Source organism: Pipistrellus hanaki (assembly GCF_964339955.1).
Source record: "Pipistrellus hanaki genome assembly, chromosome: 12".
NCBI classification, from domain to species: Eukaryota; Metazoa; Chordata; class Mammalia; order Chiroptera; family Vespertilionidae; genus Pipistrellus; species Pipistrellus hanaki.
Genome location: NC_140514.1, coordinates 3,008,655 through 3,022,696, shown reverse-complemented (window position 1 = coordinate 3,022,696; position 14,042 = coordinate 3,008,655). Strand labels below are relative to the sequence as shown.

Below are 14,042 nucleotides of genomic sequence, written 5' to 3'. Positions count from 1 at the left end.
GAAAAACAAAACAATCTAAACATTAAGGCTGAATTCCATTTTGACTTGGAGACACACTTTTGAGACTTTCATTCCGGGACACAGAATGTCAAATCCAGGTTATTAGTGCGTGTGTTACACAGTAGCTCCAGAGTCTGAAAGGGTTGGTGTTTGTTTCTATTGATTTTGAGAGAGAGAGAGAGAGAGAGAGAGAGAGAGAGAGAGAGAGAGAGAGAGAAACATCGATCTATTGCCTCCCATACATGCCATGACCTGGAACCTAACCAGAAACCTAGGTATGTGCCCTGACCAGGATGCCAACCCACAGTCTTTTGGTGTGTAGGTCAGCACTTCAACCAACCCAGCCAGGGCGAAAGAATGGGTCTGTGTTTTTGAAAACCCAAATATCTCCTTCTGTTAGGTACATTTTTTGAAAAACTTAGAAGTTCATCTTTGTTCATCAGTTGCTACCAGAGGTTCAGAAGAAATACTCCTACATGTTAGTTGGAAATAGTAAGAGAATTTTTTTTCCAATGAGTAAAGGTAAAAGGAGACATTTGATTATACTAGGAAAATCTCATGAGAGACAGACAAATATAACAGCCTGGGATCAGAACCCCTGAATCACAAGCAGGCTGTTGTTCTACCAAATGCAAGGCATGTGCTATTGGGCCGGGGGTTTTCCATGTGGACGCTGGGGCGGTCAGACCTGGGGGACACAGGCTGGGGGTGAGGATGGTCTGAGCTAATGCCAGACCTTGCCCCTTAGACTGTTTTATCATCAGAGGCCAATCTCACGAGCAGGATATTATTGTAGGCAAGAAAAGAGTTTGCAATGAAAACAAAATCACCCTGGCTGTGTAAGGTTGGAGACTTAGGATTTTATTAGTATTTGTTACTTAAAATTACTCTAAGGGATAGTCTTCCTCTAGGCAGCCCAATATAATAAGGGGTTCCAAATATAATCTTATTGCAAGACTAGAATTACAACATCAGCAATACTCCTTGAGGGTTCTTGTCAGTTTGACAGATTTGACAGGCAGACAATTTAAATTTATTAAAATATTTTATTGGGCCCAGCCGGTGTGGCTCAGTGGTTGAGCATCTACACATGAACAGGGGGTCCCTAGCTAGATTCCAGGCAGGGCACATGCCTGGGTTTTGGGCTCTTTCCCTAGTATGGAGTGTACAAGAGTCAGCTGATCAATGATTCTCTCTCATCAATATTTCTATCTCTCGATCCCTCTCCCTCTCCCTTTCTCTCTCTCTCTCTCTCTCTCTCTCTCTCTCTCTCTCAATAAAAACATATTTTTTAAAAAAATTTATTGAGAGTTTTCAAAAGACAAGGAGTTTTTATACTGTAAATGAACTGTGTTCACCAGCTTATTAAAATAAATGCATAAATTCAGTTGTTTGTTTGTTTGTTTTCATCAATATGAGAATAAATACTTAAAAATTTTAATCCAGTCACTGATGCCTGGATAGTTAACCTATTTCTCAATTTTTGCACATAATGTGGGATTTTTCCCTTTTAAAGTAAATGAGAATGCCATACAAAAGGGAAAAATTTGCCTGCATTATATGCTAAATTTCATGCCGGTATTTAATAAAGTATTGGCAGCTTCAGAAAGCTGATGCATTGTGCTAGAAGCCATTATAAGCCACTGAGCAAATTCAGGATTTCCTTAGGCAAGAGGCTTAGATCTGATTTTCTAAACAAACAAACAAACAAACAAACAAACAAACAAAAAACCCTCTATTTTATTGAAGGAATATTGTCAAAATTAATAGATCTCCAATTTTTTTCAAAGGCCATTTCAAATTAAACACAGTATGCTTTAATACTGAAATATTTATATAGCCTGCAAGCCAGTATCATATTAGAGATGTCAATTTCCTCTTTGCAATAGTTTCACCTTCACCTGCTAATTCTACCTGGGAAAATGGTCTTAATCTGGAAATGATTTTGCACACTGCCTCTGACCACTGTCCTCATGAATTCTGACTCCTGGCTATGTTATTTTTATAGCTCACCGTGCCCCTCAGAAATACCCTGTGGCCCCGGCGGTTTGTCAGTGGCCTTGACCTCCTTCCTTGAGTGAGAGCGCCTTACTCCGAAGGGCTAAGACCATCACTGCTTTGAGCCCAGACCAACTCCCAGAAGCCCCTAAGCCGCACAGCTTCCTACAGGAGAGCGTGTCCCAACCCTGTGAACGGAATGTAGGCACTCAGTTCACCTGTCAATCAGAGATCCTGCCTACCCTGGGAGGTGAATTAATTGGTAAATTAAATGCTAATAACCTGCCAATCTCCAGTGTTCTATAGCAAAGGAGGTTTTCCTACAGTATATTTAAATATCGCTTCTACAGAACTTGTAGAACAAAAATCACTCTTAAAAATGTTGCATATAAATGACAGAAGATAAACTATTCCATTTAAATAACGTGAAAAAATTGTCTAGTTCCCCCACAAAATTGTGCATGTGTCTTCAAGACATCATTCAGCTCTTCCGTGGCAGTCAGCGTCTTCCATTTCTTGAAGCTGATGTCATTTCCAAATGCTACTTCCTTGGACCTGAACGGTGTTTTGTGAAATCATGCCTTGGTAAAGACCCACATTCCAGGCAGCAGTGAATTAGGGCTAATTGTAGACCCGTCTTCTTTACCAGGTTGGATTCTTGGAGTTTAGAACATGCTCTGTGTCTCCATGACCTAAACAGAGTCTTGCCTTTACCAGGGACCCAGAAGATGTTTAAGGAGTTGACCTGACGTTAGAGGCTTAGTTTAAAAATAGCACTTCACTGTTCTTAGGGAAGGATCTTTGCTTTGGAATTCACTGAACTGAAATGATCCACAGACATAGAGGCATGGGACAGGCTGGGGGATTGCGAAGGGCAGGCAGGGATGGGTGGGGAGAAATGAACCAGGGCATTTATAAGCATATAAGCAGAGCCCAGGGACATAGACAGTACTGTAGTGAAGGCCTGGGAGGGGCAGGTGCAGGGTGGAAGGGGTCACTGGAGAAAAGAAATAAAACCAAGGACAGCTGTAATACTTGGAACAATAAAAAAATATTTTTTTTAAAAAAAAAGGAGAATTAAGTCAGCATTAGTTGAGCATCTACTAGTAATATGACCAGATATTTGCTACTATGGGAGCAAAGTTCAAAATGCCAAGATTAAAAGCTATTTCAGAACGCAATCTGAATATGATGCCCATTCATGTTGTGTTTGAGATAGTTTAGGTGCTGAAAATTGAAGTACGTATTCAATGATTAGAGTGGATGTTAAGTGTTGGCATAAAGAAGCTCGGTGAGAATGGGTCCGTTTGGTCTGCTGCTGCTGTTGAAGTGCAGAGCCTTGTGGGGGGAGAAGCAGCACAGAACGGCTGATAAACAAGCTGGGTTGCGAAGGATGAGGCGGCTCTGGCCTGTGGCCAGGGAGGGGTGAAGGCTGTTCCACACACACGGAGCAGCTTGAGCGAAGGCCAGCCGCTAGAAGCAGGGGGTTCAGGGCAGAGGACACAGTGAGAATGGCCTCCGACGGGTCAGGGGATGAAGCCTCAGAGGTTGGGGCATAGAGGGCAGAAGGGGCAGCCGTGACCGATGCCACGCAGCCTGCATTTCATCTGGCGATGAATAGAAAGCCCTGAAAGGCGTTCAGGAGGTAACGCGGGCAAAACAGACCTGGGCTGTTCAGCCAACCTATTTCGTTAGTCGGTAGAGGACAGGATAACTACCTCTCTTCCCATCCCCGTGGGTAGATCCTGTCTCACAAACTTTGCACAACAATACAGATGCCCAGGTGGGGCAGGAAGGGCACTGATGTTTACAGAAGTATGTGTCTCCAGGATTGCATGGGACATACTTACACTGAAATGATCCTCCCTTGTTTTTCTGACATTCAAATGTAATGGGGTGGCCGTGCTTTTATTTGCTAAATGGGGCAACCCCAGCCTGGGGGCCTCTCTGGCTCAGGCCCCGAGCAGACACTGCCTCTGAGAATCAGGACCAGGAGGAAATGTGCTATTAGGAGTCTGGAGATGTTTTACAGAATCAGTGTCAGCACGATCTCCCCCTGATCTGCTCATTCCCCAGGAGAATCTGAAATCTGACAACGGCCTTGGCACTGAACAAAGAGCTGGCGTGTCGCGGGCCTGCCGGAGGGGAAAATAATTGAATTTAGAATAATAACTTATCTGTTCAAGCAAATGGCAGCATACTTAAAACAAGGAAGCCCTCGAGTTTCCCGACATGCACAGAGCGTTTAATGTCTGTATCACAGGTGGATGGCAAGAATGTCCTTAGGAAGTAAGTAGACAAGCAGTGGCCTCACATGATCTTTTCTGGTTTGGAACTCTGGCTGTAGCTCAGCATTAGCTTGGAGAGCATCGGTTTTGTGTTTGGAATGTAGGACATGGCTCCTACTCACACCTAATATTTTACAAGCCTCTCCCCATTGGACAAAGTTCAGTTCAGAGCTCATACTCACATAAAAATAATTGGATCATAACAGCCGCGGGGCATAGCAATTATTTGGAAATGTTAATGTATAAATGAATTCTTTTTATTTAGAGAAACGTCCGTGACCAAACTCCATCAAATCTCATTTTCCCGGAGAGTTAAGCTCACATTCTAGTAGCTTTTCCCCTGTCTAACTGAAGAGAACGTTAAGCGAGAGCTTCAATAAGCTTCCCTCTGCAGGAATAACTTTGTGATTTCACGCAAGGAAAATCTCTCCTGGAGGTAAGTGAGAGATGAAGTCGGGAAGAAGTTATACTCGGCATCGTTAGCTTTCTTTCCTTTTCCAACCAAATGGGCAGAGAACATTTTCTCTTTGGATTCTCTGATAGTATTTTTTTTTTTTTCTAGAAGCGAGCAGAACATTCACAATACACTTCAACTGAAATGTGCCTTATGCCTTATAAATTGTATGTCCGTGAGCCTTCTGAGGTGGGAACACCCTAACAATTTCAGCTAGAGAAATGAAGGCTCCCCTTTACCAGACCATATGCCACGTTGTGGGATTCCTGGTTTTCCTGCGGATAAAGTATTGCTGAGGACCATATCCAATAGATCCCACAGCCTGGTGTTTACTGAGCACCTACTAAGTGCCAGAGGTGGATTAAAAGCCACATCCAGGGAATCCTTCATCTGGGCGCTGCTACTGAGTGAACCATCACAAAACCGACCTTCAGCAAAAGGGCGGGCAGACTATTTTTTCTTTTCTGCAACATATTCAAATGTTTAAATGTTTTACATTGCAAGCTCCAGAGAGGTAAACATGCAACATAGGAGCTATGATATTATGAAGATTTTATGAATTGTCAAATGGTGGGGAAATAAGAACTTTGCTATCTTATCCTGCTAGAATGGAAAACGGGTATCCCGTTAAAAAGCTTATTAGCTTATTCTATCATCGCCTAACCTCCGCACTTCAGCTCATGTCTTGTTTTTCAATTACGTCCTAATCTGTACAGCTTTCCTTTGGATCTTGTGTCTTTCTGGTGAGAGAAACAAGGAAGGTAATTGTCTAAATGTGAAACGAAAATTGCGAGTCCCGTGTTTTCTTCTTTTTGCTCATGCTTAGTTTTAGGCAGAGCCTCCTCTTGCCCCAGGTCCTCCTTAGCACTTTGACCCTTAAAACCTTTCCTCCTGTTTTTCTATTTTGTTTTGAAATAGTCTGTATGCATGTATGTACATATCAAGATATATGTATCTCTGCATGACATCACAATTCTGAGCTGTAGTTAGGAATTTTATATGTATACACACATAAATGGATATATATATATATATATATATATATATATATATATATATATATATATATATATTACACTCTCGTGTAATATGTATATTACACACACACACGAGAGCAAACACTAGAGGCCCAGTGACAAATTCGGGTCTGGCTGACTTGCCCAGATCAGGACCAATTGGGCCAGACTGGCCGGGGGGGAGATCATTTGCATATTAGCCTTTTATTATATAGGATTGCTGATAGCTAACAATTGTCAATGACATTGAGCTGGGCTTTAGACATTTCCTAAATACAGTTCTTGATGTTCCTGGAAACCAGAAAGCAGGTACTTTTCACCTGCAACCCTTTGTGTGTGTGGCAAAACATTTACAAAAGGCAAACCTAACCCAATTTTCTTCATCTGTTTAAAAAAGAGAAAGCAAAAGCTTCGAAGATATCCACATGGGTAAAGGGAAATTAGGTTGCTCTGCTTTGTTTGTGCAATTCGTGTTAGTTGCAGTGAAACTAGACCCCATCCATTCATAAGAGGCCTGACACTCAAGTCTCAGGGAATGCTGAACACACACACAGGACGTAATCGGGAAGGTAATCTTTGAGGACCCTTAGGGCAGACCAAGTATTCAGGTAATGCATTAGTCTGTAAACCCCAATAGCATGCTTTTCTGGAAAAAGTCATTCTTCAAACAAAAGTGTTCATTTTAGAAATAAAACAAAGAGGACGATAAACATCAACATTTTAAAAAATCGAATCCCATCAACTAATATCTTTGAACTTCTGGCTGCTTCTGTGTTTGATGTTCTGATCTGGCACAACTGCTTTCTAACCATAAGGGAATCTGTATCTGTTTTTTGTAATGAAACAGTCATGACAGGTACTTCCATTTTAAATATTGAGGAACTGTATATATATATATATTTGGCTCATTGATATACTTTTCTTTGAAAAATAAATGCAATACATGTAACTTCTATAGGATTTCTTTTAAAAAAAAACAAACAAAGAAATACACTTGGGGAATAACAGCATTTCAGGCTGGTTCATTTAGAGCACATGTGTCAAACACAAGGCCCGCGGGCCAAATCCAGCCCGCCAGGCCTTGCAATGTGGCCCGCACCGCGCTGTCATCACTGCACTCCGCTGTCCGTTTATGACATTGTCAGTTTATGACTGTTCAGTAAACCATTCGGCCCACGATTTAGGCTGGATTTTAGATTTTGGCCCCTTCTCTGATTGAGTTCGACACCCCAAATTTAGAGTATGCTCAGCCGCCCTCCTCTCCCCCCCCCCCCCCCCCCAGCATATTTAAAAAATAAATAACAAAATGTGTGGCAATGCAGTTCTTGGAGAAAAATATTTATTTAGTAACTTACTTTGTCAGAAGCATGCTCTGAAAGGGGAGAGGGCAGAGGTACAAGGCCAGTTTTAGTCTTTCCTGAGCCCCCATCTCAGCCTCACTCAGCGCGTCACCAAGCTCCAGGGAAGTTCTATTGCTTGGTGCTCGCTGAAACCCACACTGAATGCCTGGCTTCTACTCCAGGCCGGGGGCTTCAGGCTCCGTTTCTCTCACCTGATACAACCCAGAGGCGTTATAGCCCCTCCTCCTGAGAGCTCAGTGGGCCCCTGCCGCCTTCAGAGGGAAGGTCTGGCTTCTTGGTTTCACTGCCATCACTTCCGCCCTCACAACATACAGGTTTTTCAGGAGAAAGCTATTGGACGGTGTTCTGATATCTTATCCACGGTGCACTGTGATTAGAATTATTCTGACACTGGCTGCTATTAACACTGGCCCACAGATAATCAATGATTATTTCAACAGGACTCTGAGCAACCTTATAAACTTTTCACGTTCCCTGTGCAACCAGTGTGTTACTGTTAGTGTCATCAACTCAACTCTTAACAGGCAATGAGGTCCTGAATGCTACGTTGGCTGCCACCCTCCCTCCCACTTTTTGTTTTTTCCAGTATAGTTTCAGCAAGTATAGAGCTGATAAGCCATTCCTCTGTTGAGGGATCCTCTTAAGAGACAAATCAGCCCTTGATAGTTTGGCTCAGTGGATAGAGCATCAGCCTGCCTACTGAATCCAAGGTTCAATTCTGGTCAAGGGCACATGCCCTGGCTGCAGGTTCAATCCCCAGTAGGGGGCATGCAGGAGTCAGCCGATCAATGATTCTCTCTCATCATGGGTGTTTCTATCTCTCTCTCTCCATCTCCCTTCCTCTCTGAAATCAATAAAAAATTTTAAAGAGACAAATCAGGTTATGTGCCATCAGAGGAAGTAAATCTGAAGTCCCACCCACCCTCTGAGTGACAACTGGAGGACAAAATGCCAAGAAATCCTGTCGGAGCCATTGCTGAAGACGGTGTTTAATGCAGCAGAGAGCCAAGTACAGGAGGAGGGCACATAAGAACGTGGCGTGTGCACACACAGTCAGGGTCGCGGTGGTGATCGGCCGTCTGTTATTGGGAAGAGGCAGAGGGAGGGACTCGAGGATTTTTGAGTACATGCAAAGGGGAGTGCGCTAGTACAAAAGTTTGGCCACTGTATGTGCAGAAAGGAAAGCGTATGCATTTAAAACATTTTCTTAAAAAATAAATCACTCGATAGCTGTAAGAAAAATACTCTAGTTCATAGTCCATGGGCCTGACCTTCTGATTCAAGATCAGGGAATGACTCCAGGATGAAAACCCAAACCCAGAACAGAAACCAATCACGGACCACGGAAGAGGCAGTTTGTCTCAGCTGACCTCCGCTGGTGTTTATTGCATTCGTTTGGAGATGCCGAGAAAACTGGCTTTGGCCACAATATTTGCTGTCCGACTAAATCACAGCAGTCAATAGGCAATTGCTCGCGACGATTAGCTAAACACCATCATTTGACAAATTCCCCGGACAGGGACGCAGGCGCTGTGGATGCCGGACACGCACTGAATCAGTAAGCGATAGTCCATCGGCTGGGCTGCGGAGCAGGGAGTGAAGGTGGGAAGGGGTCTCACACAGCCTTAATGTTTTGAAAAACACGTTTGTCCAGATCCTACAAATTTTTCCCGGTGTTTCAGGAATGCCTTGCAGAACCCACCACAGAGAAGGGGGAAAGCCACTAACTCTAGATTCATTTGTTAAAAGGAGATGAAGGGAGAGGGGAAGAACAGAAATGGCAATGTGGAATGGTTCACACCACCTGGAAAAGGAACATCATGGAACCTGCTGAACCCCTTCGCTGGCAGAAAGCCAGCACAACATTCACATGAGTTCGCACCTCCCCCAGGCCTGAGGGCTGCTGTTTAAAGAAACAATGTTCAAAAACAGACTTCTCAAAGGATTTGAGAAAAATAGAGTGAAAAGGCTATGCTCGTAGCTAAGTCCGCTTGCAATGGCCCCCAGTATTGAAACGATCATGGAGTAAAGCCATGAAAATAAAAATTTCAATTTGAAATTTTATTAGCCTGTTGCTAAAATGGTCAATAAAAACATCAACACGGTATGCTTGGTTGACATCTTGGAGCGCTGCCTCCTCCTTTTGAGAACTTCCCCACCTGCTGAGATCTCTAGGTTTAGGAAAAGCCAAAGGAAACAGACTGGCTATGGCATTGTCATAATGCTGGTTTCTGGAACGCTGCCACGACCCTCTCCCCCTCTCCCCAATCCCTTTAAAAACAGGATGATGTTTAAAACGCAGCCCAAGGAGGGAGCAATCTGCCTGGGGCGGGGCCTGCGCTCCCCCCCCCCCCCCCAATTAGCTGGGCCATTCCCTCCATGAGGGGGACCAGGAGGGCTCCCTGCTGTCAGGCTGGGGTCTCCCAGGGGATGCGGGGAGGGGAGGGCGTGGCGTTCGCTTCCCTGGGTGGAAACCATAGGAAACAAATACTGCCTAGCTCAGCCTGGAATCCCAAATCAGCAGCCTGGGGCTGGCGAGCTGGACATTCCCACCCAGGCGGCCTCGGAGTGACCTGGAGTCCCCGGTGGAATGATTCACAAGTGCTTAAGGGACAGGCGCGATTTCTTGGAAATCCTGCAATCGGGGGATACATCCACACCGGAGTGATCTGCCCCGGAAAAGACCCATCCTCGCCTCCCACAGGTCTTCCCGTGAGTCTGCGTTTGGGGGGCGGTGATGGTGCCTCTCTCTAGGCGGGGAGATCGTTCCTGAGCAGAGACTCGTGGGGGCGATCGAGTCCCTGCTCCGCTCAGCCCACTCTCCCTCCCGCCCTTCTCACTCCGGGGGAAACACAGGGGCTTCCCAGCAGGACTACCGCCCCCAAGGAGGAGGGGGGTCCCGGCCGCGCGCAGCTGTCCTCGCAGCCCAGTCCCATCCCAGTCCCCGGCCGGTTCCTGCGACTTCAGGCCGCTGGCCAGAGGGGTGCGCAGGGGAGGCAGCCTGGGCCCGGCCCCCGGGGGGCGGCAGGTGCAGAGAGGACGGAGGTGGCGAATCCTCGGCCGGGAGCCGGGCGCGGGGAGGGAGGCTGGCGCGGGGGCACGGGGGCGCGGGCGGCGGCCCGGCGGCTACTCCTTGTCGTCCTCGTCCACCAGGCCGGCCAGCTCCTGCAGCACCCGCAGGCGGCCGCTGGCGTCGATGCGGCGCCGCTCGCGGATGAGGTCCTCCAGGCGCGGGAAGCGCGCGCTGTGCACCTTGCCGCCGCCCAGGTGCACCTGCAGGTGGTACTGCTGCTGCGGCGGCGGCGCCCCCGCCGGCGCCTCGCCCCCCGCCTTGAACTCGCGCTTGCCGAAGCGGCACCAGGCGGCGAAGCTCTCGGACGTGGTCCAGCAGATCTCCTCGCTGCGGAGGCCCAGGTGGCCGCAGGCGTTCTGCACCACCAGCTCGGCGCCCAGCGGCCGGAAGCGGTACCAGCTAGAGACCACGCGGCCCACGTTGGCCGCGCCCGCCGCGCCCAGGCTGTCCTGGCGGATCTCGCCGCGGAGCAGGTGGATGACCTGGCCGCCGCCCACGTACACGGCCCAGTGCGGGGGCGCGGGCGGCTCGCGGGCCGCCGGCTGCAGCCACAGCAGCTCCAGCAGGTCGCCCGGCTCGCAGAGCGCGGGCAGCGCGCTGGCGGCGCACACGCTCAGGTCGGCGCCCTGCGGGCCGCCGCTCACTTTGGAGAAGATGCATTCCTGGCCCCGGAAGGCGGAGAACTGGGTCTCGTTGAGGACCAGCTGGTGCAGCAGGTGGTGGGGGTGCGGGTGGAGGTGGAGGTGGCGGCCCGGGCTCTCCGGGCAGGGCGCGCACCCCGCCAGCGGCGCCGCTTTCACTCCGAACCTGTCCGGCTGGCCGCGCTGCTCGTCCAGGTCCTCCTCCTCATCCGAGAAGAAGTAGGCCACCCCGACCCGCAGCTCGTCCTTCTCGATGCCCGAGGGGTCCCCCGTGGGCAGTTCGCTGTAGCTGAGGTGGGTGATGCGGTCCAGTTGGTTGCCCATCAAGGACGCACGCGAGGCGGGGGCCGGAGCGGGGACCTGCGGGGCCAGAGGAGCAGAGGCGCGGTCAGAGGCTGGGTGCGCCCTCCCCGGGGGGACGATCGGTGGTGCCCCTGGGACCTGCCCGCCCGCCCAGGGGACCTCTCTCCAGTCGCTGCCGATCTCTGGTGTCTCCCCAGGGGGCAGGCCTGGCACCCAAGTCACCGGCCGCGGACAGCCTGGGACTCCTTCCGGGCACTGACTGGGTGCAACTCGCACGGGCTGCAGGGCGTGCGGGGTCCCAGTGGGGAGGACAGCGTGGGTGGGTGGTGGTGGCAGCGCTGAAGACCGACCCCCAGGAAAGGGTGGAGGGACCCATCGGCAGGGAGAAGGGGCGCCCGAGGCCCCGGAGCGGGCTCACGTGCTGGTCCCCGCCCTCTCCAGCCCACCTCTCCATTCGCACCGGGTCGCACGCCTTCCCCGCCGGCGCCCCGCACAATGACAATGGGACACAGTCCCGGCGCCTCCTCCACACCCGCCACCTCCCCTGGGCACCCTCGGAGCCCAGACACAGGCTGGCACCCCGGCGCGGTGGTGCCACCTTCGCACACAAAGGCAAACCTCCGCGAGGGCGCACTCGGACCCCCGCGCTCGCACAGTCCCAGGCCCACGCGTGCTCGCCCGCCTCCCCGCCCACCTGCACCCGGGCGCGGGCACCTCTGGCCACGGCGCTCCGTCCCCCGCTCCCCCGGCTGCTCTGCTCCCCGGCTGCTCCCCGGCTGCTCCCCGGCACGGGGGGTCCGGAGGGTCCGGGGGGTCCGGCCGCTCAGGCGAGGCTGCTCGGTCTAAAACCACCGAACAAAGAGGGAGGAAGGGAAGGCAGGGGGAGCCGGTTCGGTGCACGCGTGTGCGTGTGGATCGCGTGGGGAGCCCCCTGACAGCCCCCCTCCCTCTCCCTCCTACCGGGCGCAGGGTCCAAACCATCGAAGAGAAAGCGTCTCCCAGGCGAAGGAGAACGCCTTTCCGTACCCGTGATTTCCCTGCTCCCGGAACCCAAACTCCTTCAAAGTCTCCGGGTCCCCATGGGCGCTGCGGAGGCGGCGGCGGCGGCGGGGGGTCCCGGGCGGCTCCGCGGTGCCCCGCGCGGGACGGGCCGTGCGTGGGGCGCCGGCTCGGAGCCCCTCCGCCTGCGGGTCGGCCGGGCTGGGCGCCCGCTCCCCGGCTCGGTCCCGGCTGCCTCTGGCCCCGCGGAGGCGGCGGCGCTAAGTAGCCGGAGCCCGGCTGCCAGGGCCCGCCCCGGGACGCGCTCATTGGCTGGGGCCGGCGCCCGAGGTCTGCCAATCTCCGCGGGCGAGGGCGGGGCTCCAGCGCGCGCCCCGCCCCTCCCCGCCCAGAACCCCACGCACGGGGCGCGCACCACTCGGGGAACCGGGGGCGAGGGAGCGGGAGCGCGGAGGGACTGGGTGCCTCAGCGGGTGCCTCTGCGCGCAGGGCCCCGCGCCCCCGGCTCCAGCGCCCCCAACACCCCACTGTGACCGGGAGCAGGGTCCCCGCGGTGTGTGTTCAGACAGGGAGGCTCCAGCAAGGAAGCTGGGGATGGGGGAGGTACCCGGTGCGCTCCAGGCCCTGAGGGCAGCCGGTGGCCTGGAACCACAGTGTCCTGCTGGGTCACAGGGAGCCTGGGTTCCTGAAGGCCCCGGGCTGGTCCTGGTCCCCCAGACCTGTCCCTGCCAGGTGCGTTTGCCTGATGAACAAAAACAGACCCAGAGAAAGAGAAGCAGCAATCAGACTTTCAACCCTCAGAGGGAAGGCAGGGGAGGGTGGGGGTAAGGGGAAGAGATCAACTAAAGGACTTGTGTGCATGCATATGGGCCTAGCCAGTGGCCATGGACAACAGGGAGATGGGGGCATATGTGGGGAGGAGTTTGGGATGAGAATGGGGGGATGAGGACAATTATGTGATATCATAATCAATAAAAATAAAAATTAATCAATCAATTAAATAAATAAAAAGAAATTGCACCTCTGAGGGCAGGCTCCTCCCAGGCATCTGCGCTGGGTTGAAGGAGCTCTGTGTGAAACGCATAGGAGTCTGAGCCCTGGCCAGCCTTCCTGTCTGTGAAAGGGAACACACCAATGCCTAGTAGGACGTCAGAGTGTTTCTGCAGCCCAGCGCCATCTTTGCTAAAGAAGTTTCCTTAACTTTTGCGCGAGGACAGGGTCCAGCAGTCATGAATGATTGCGTTTCTGGGTGGAGCGTTCACGAATGAGTGTGCTCTGGGTGGCCACTGGATGCCGGAAGGGAACTTTCATACAGATGAGATTCTAGACGGACAGTTTATAAAAGCTTGCCAAGTTCAGCCTTAAAGAGTGCTTAGGCGTCTGGTCGCCCTTTCAAGAAGACTGGCTGCAGCGGCTTTGGTGCATGCGCCCTCTTTCCCAGAGAGAGCCGGCTTCTGCCCTGTGCCCTCAGGGCTGGTTCCCGCTCTTGGTCTCAGCCTGGCACAGTGCAAACCTGTGCTGACTCTCTTCCTCTTCACACAGTGAGCGCCTTGTGCAGCGGCTTGTGCTCCACACAACTTGGCATCCTGGGCCCCTTTCACGGTGCCAGGCCAACAGGCTCCAGCAGCAACAATAAAAACGGGAACAGCCCCCGGGGGCTGACCATGGGCAGGTGGCTAGGCGCTGTGCTCAGAGGGTTAAGCAAAGGATTTTATCTTCTCTCCTCCAGAGGGGGCTCACTTTTGAGAATGTAAGTTGCCATCCTTGGAACTGAGCACAAGTTGTGCTGATCATAAAAAAAAAAAAAAATTATCTCTTTCTCTATATTTTCTGTAAATAATGAACAGCTTATTTTGGCCCTGAAGTCAAGAGAACTGAGCAGATGGCTTCACAGATCGAGAAGTCCATT

At 51.2% G+C, this 14,042-nt stretch overlaps 1 protein-coding gene across 1 annotated transcript; it reads right to left on the bottom strand.

Annotated features, from left to right (window-relative positions):
* Positions 1–7,078: 7,078 nt before the first annotated feature.
* Positions 7,079–12,391, bottom strand: LRATD1 (LRAT domain containing 1). The gene is made up of 2 exons (XM_084900879.1): positions 12,161–12,391; positions 7,079–11,191 (listed from the first exon to the last, which is right to left on the bottom strand). Exon 2 carries the CDS (start codon positions 11,153–11,155, stop codon positions 10,244–10,246), a length of 912 nt encoding a protein of 303 aa, XP_084757005.1. The 5' UTR covers positions 11,156–11,191; positions 12,161–12,391; the 3' UTR covers positions 7,079–10,243.
* Between the last annotated feature and the right edge of the window lie 1,651 nt (positions 12,392–14,042).

Excerpts from the sequence above, each read along its gene's own strand:
- LRATD1 (XM_084900879.1), bottom strand. The coding sequence starts at position 11,155 with ATGGGCAACCAACTGGACCGCATCACCCACCTCAGCTACAGCGAACTG.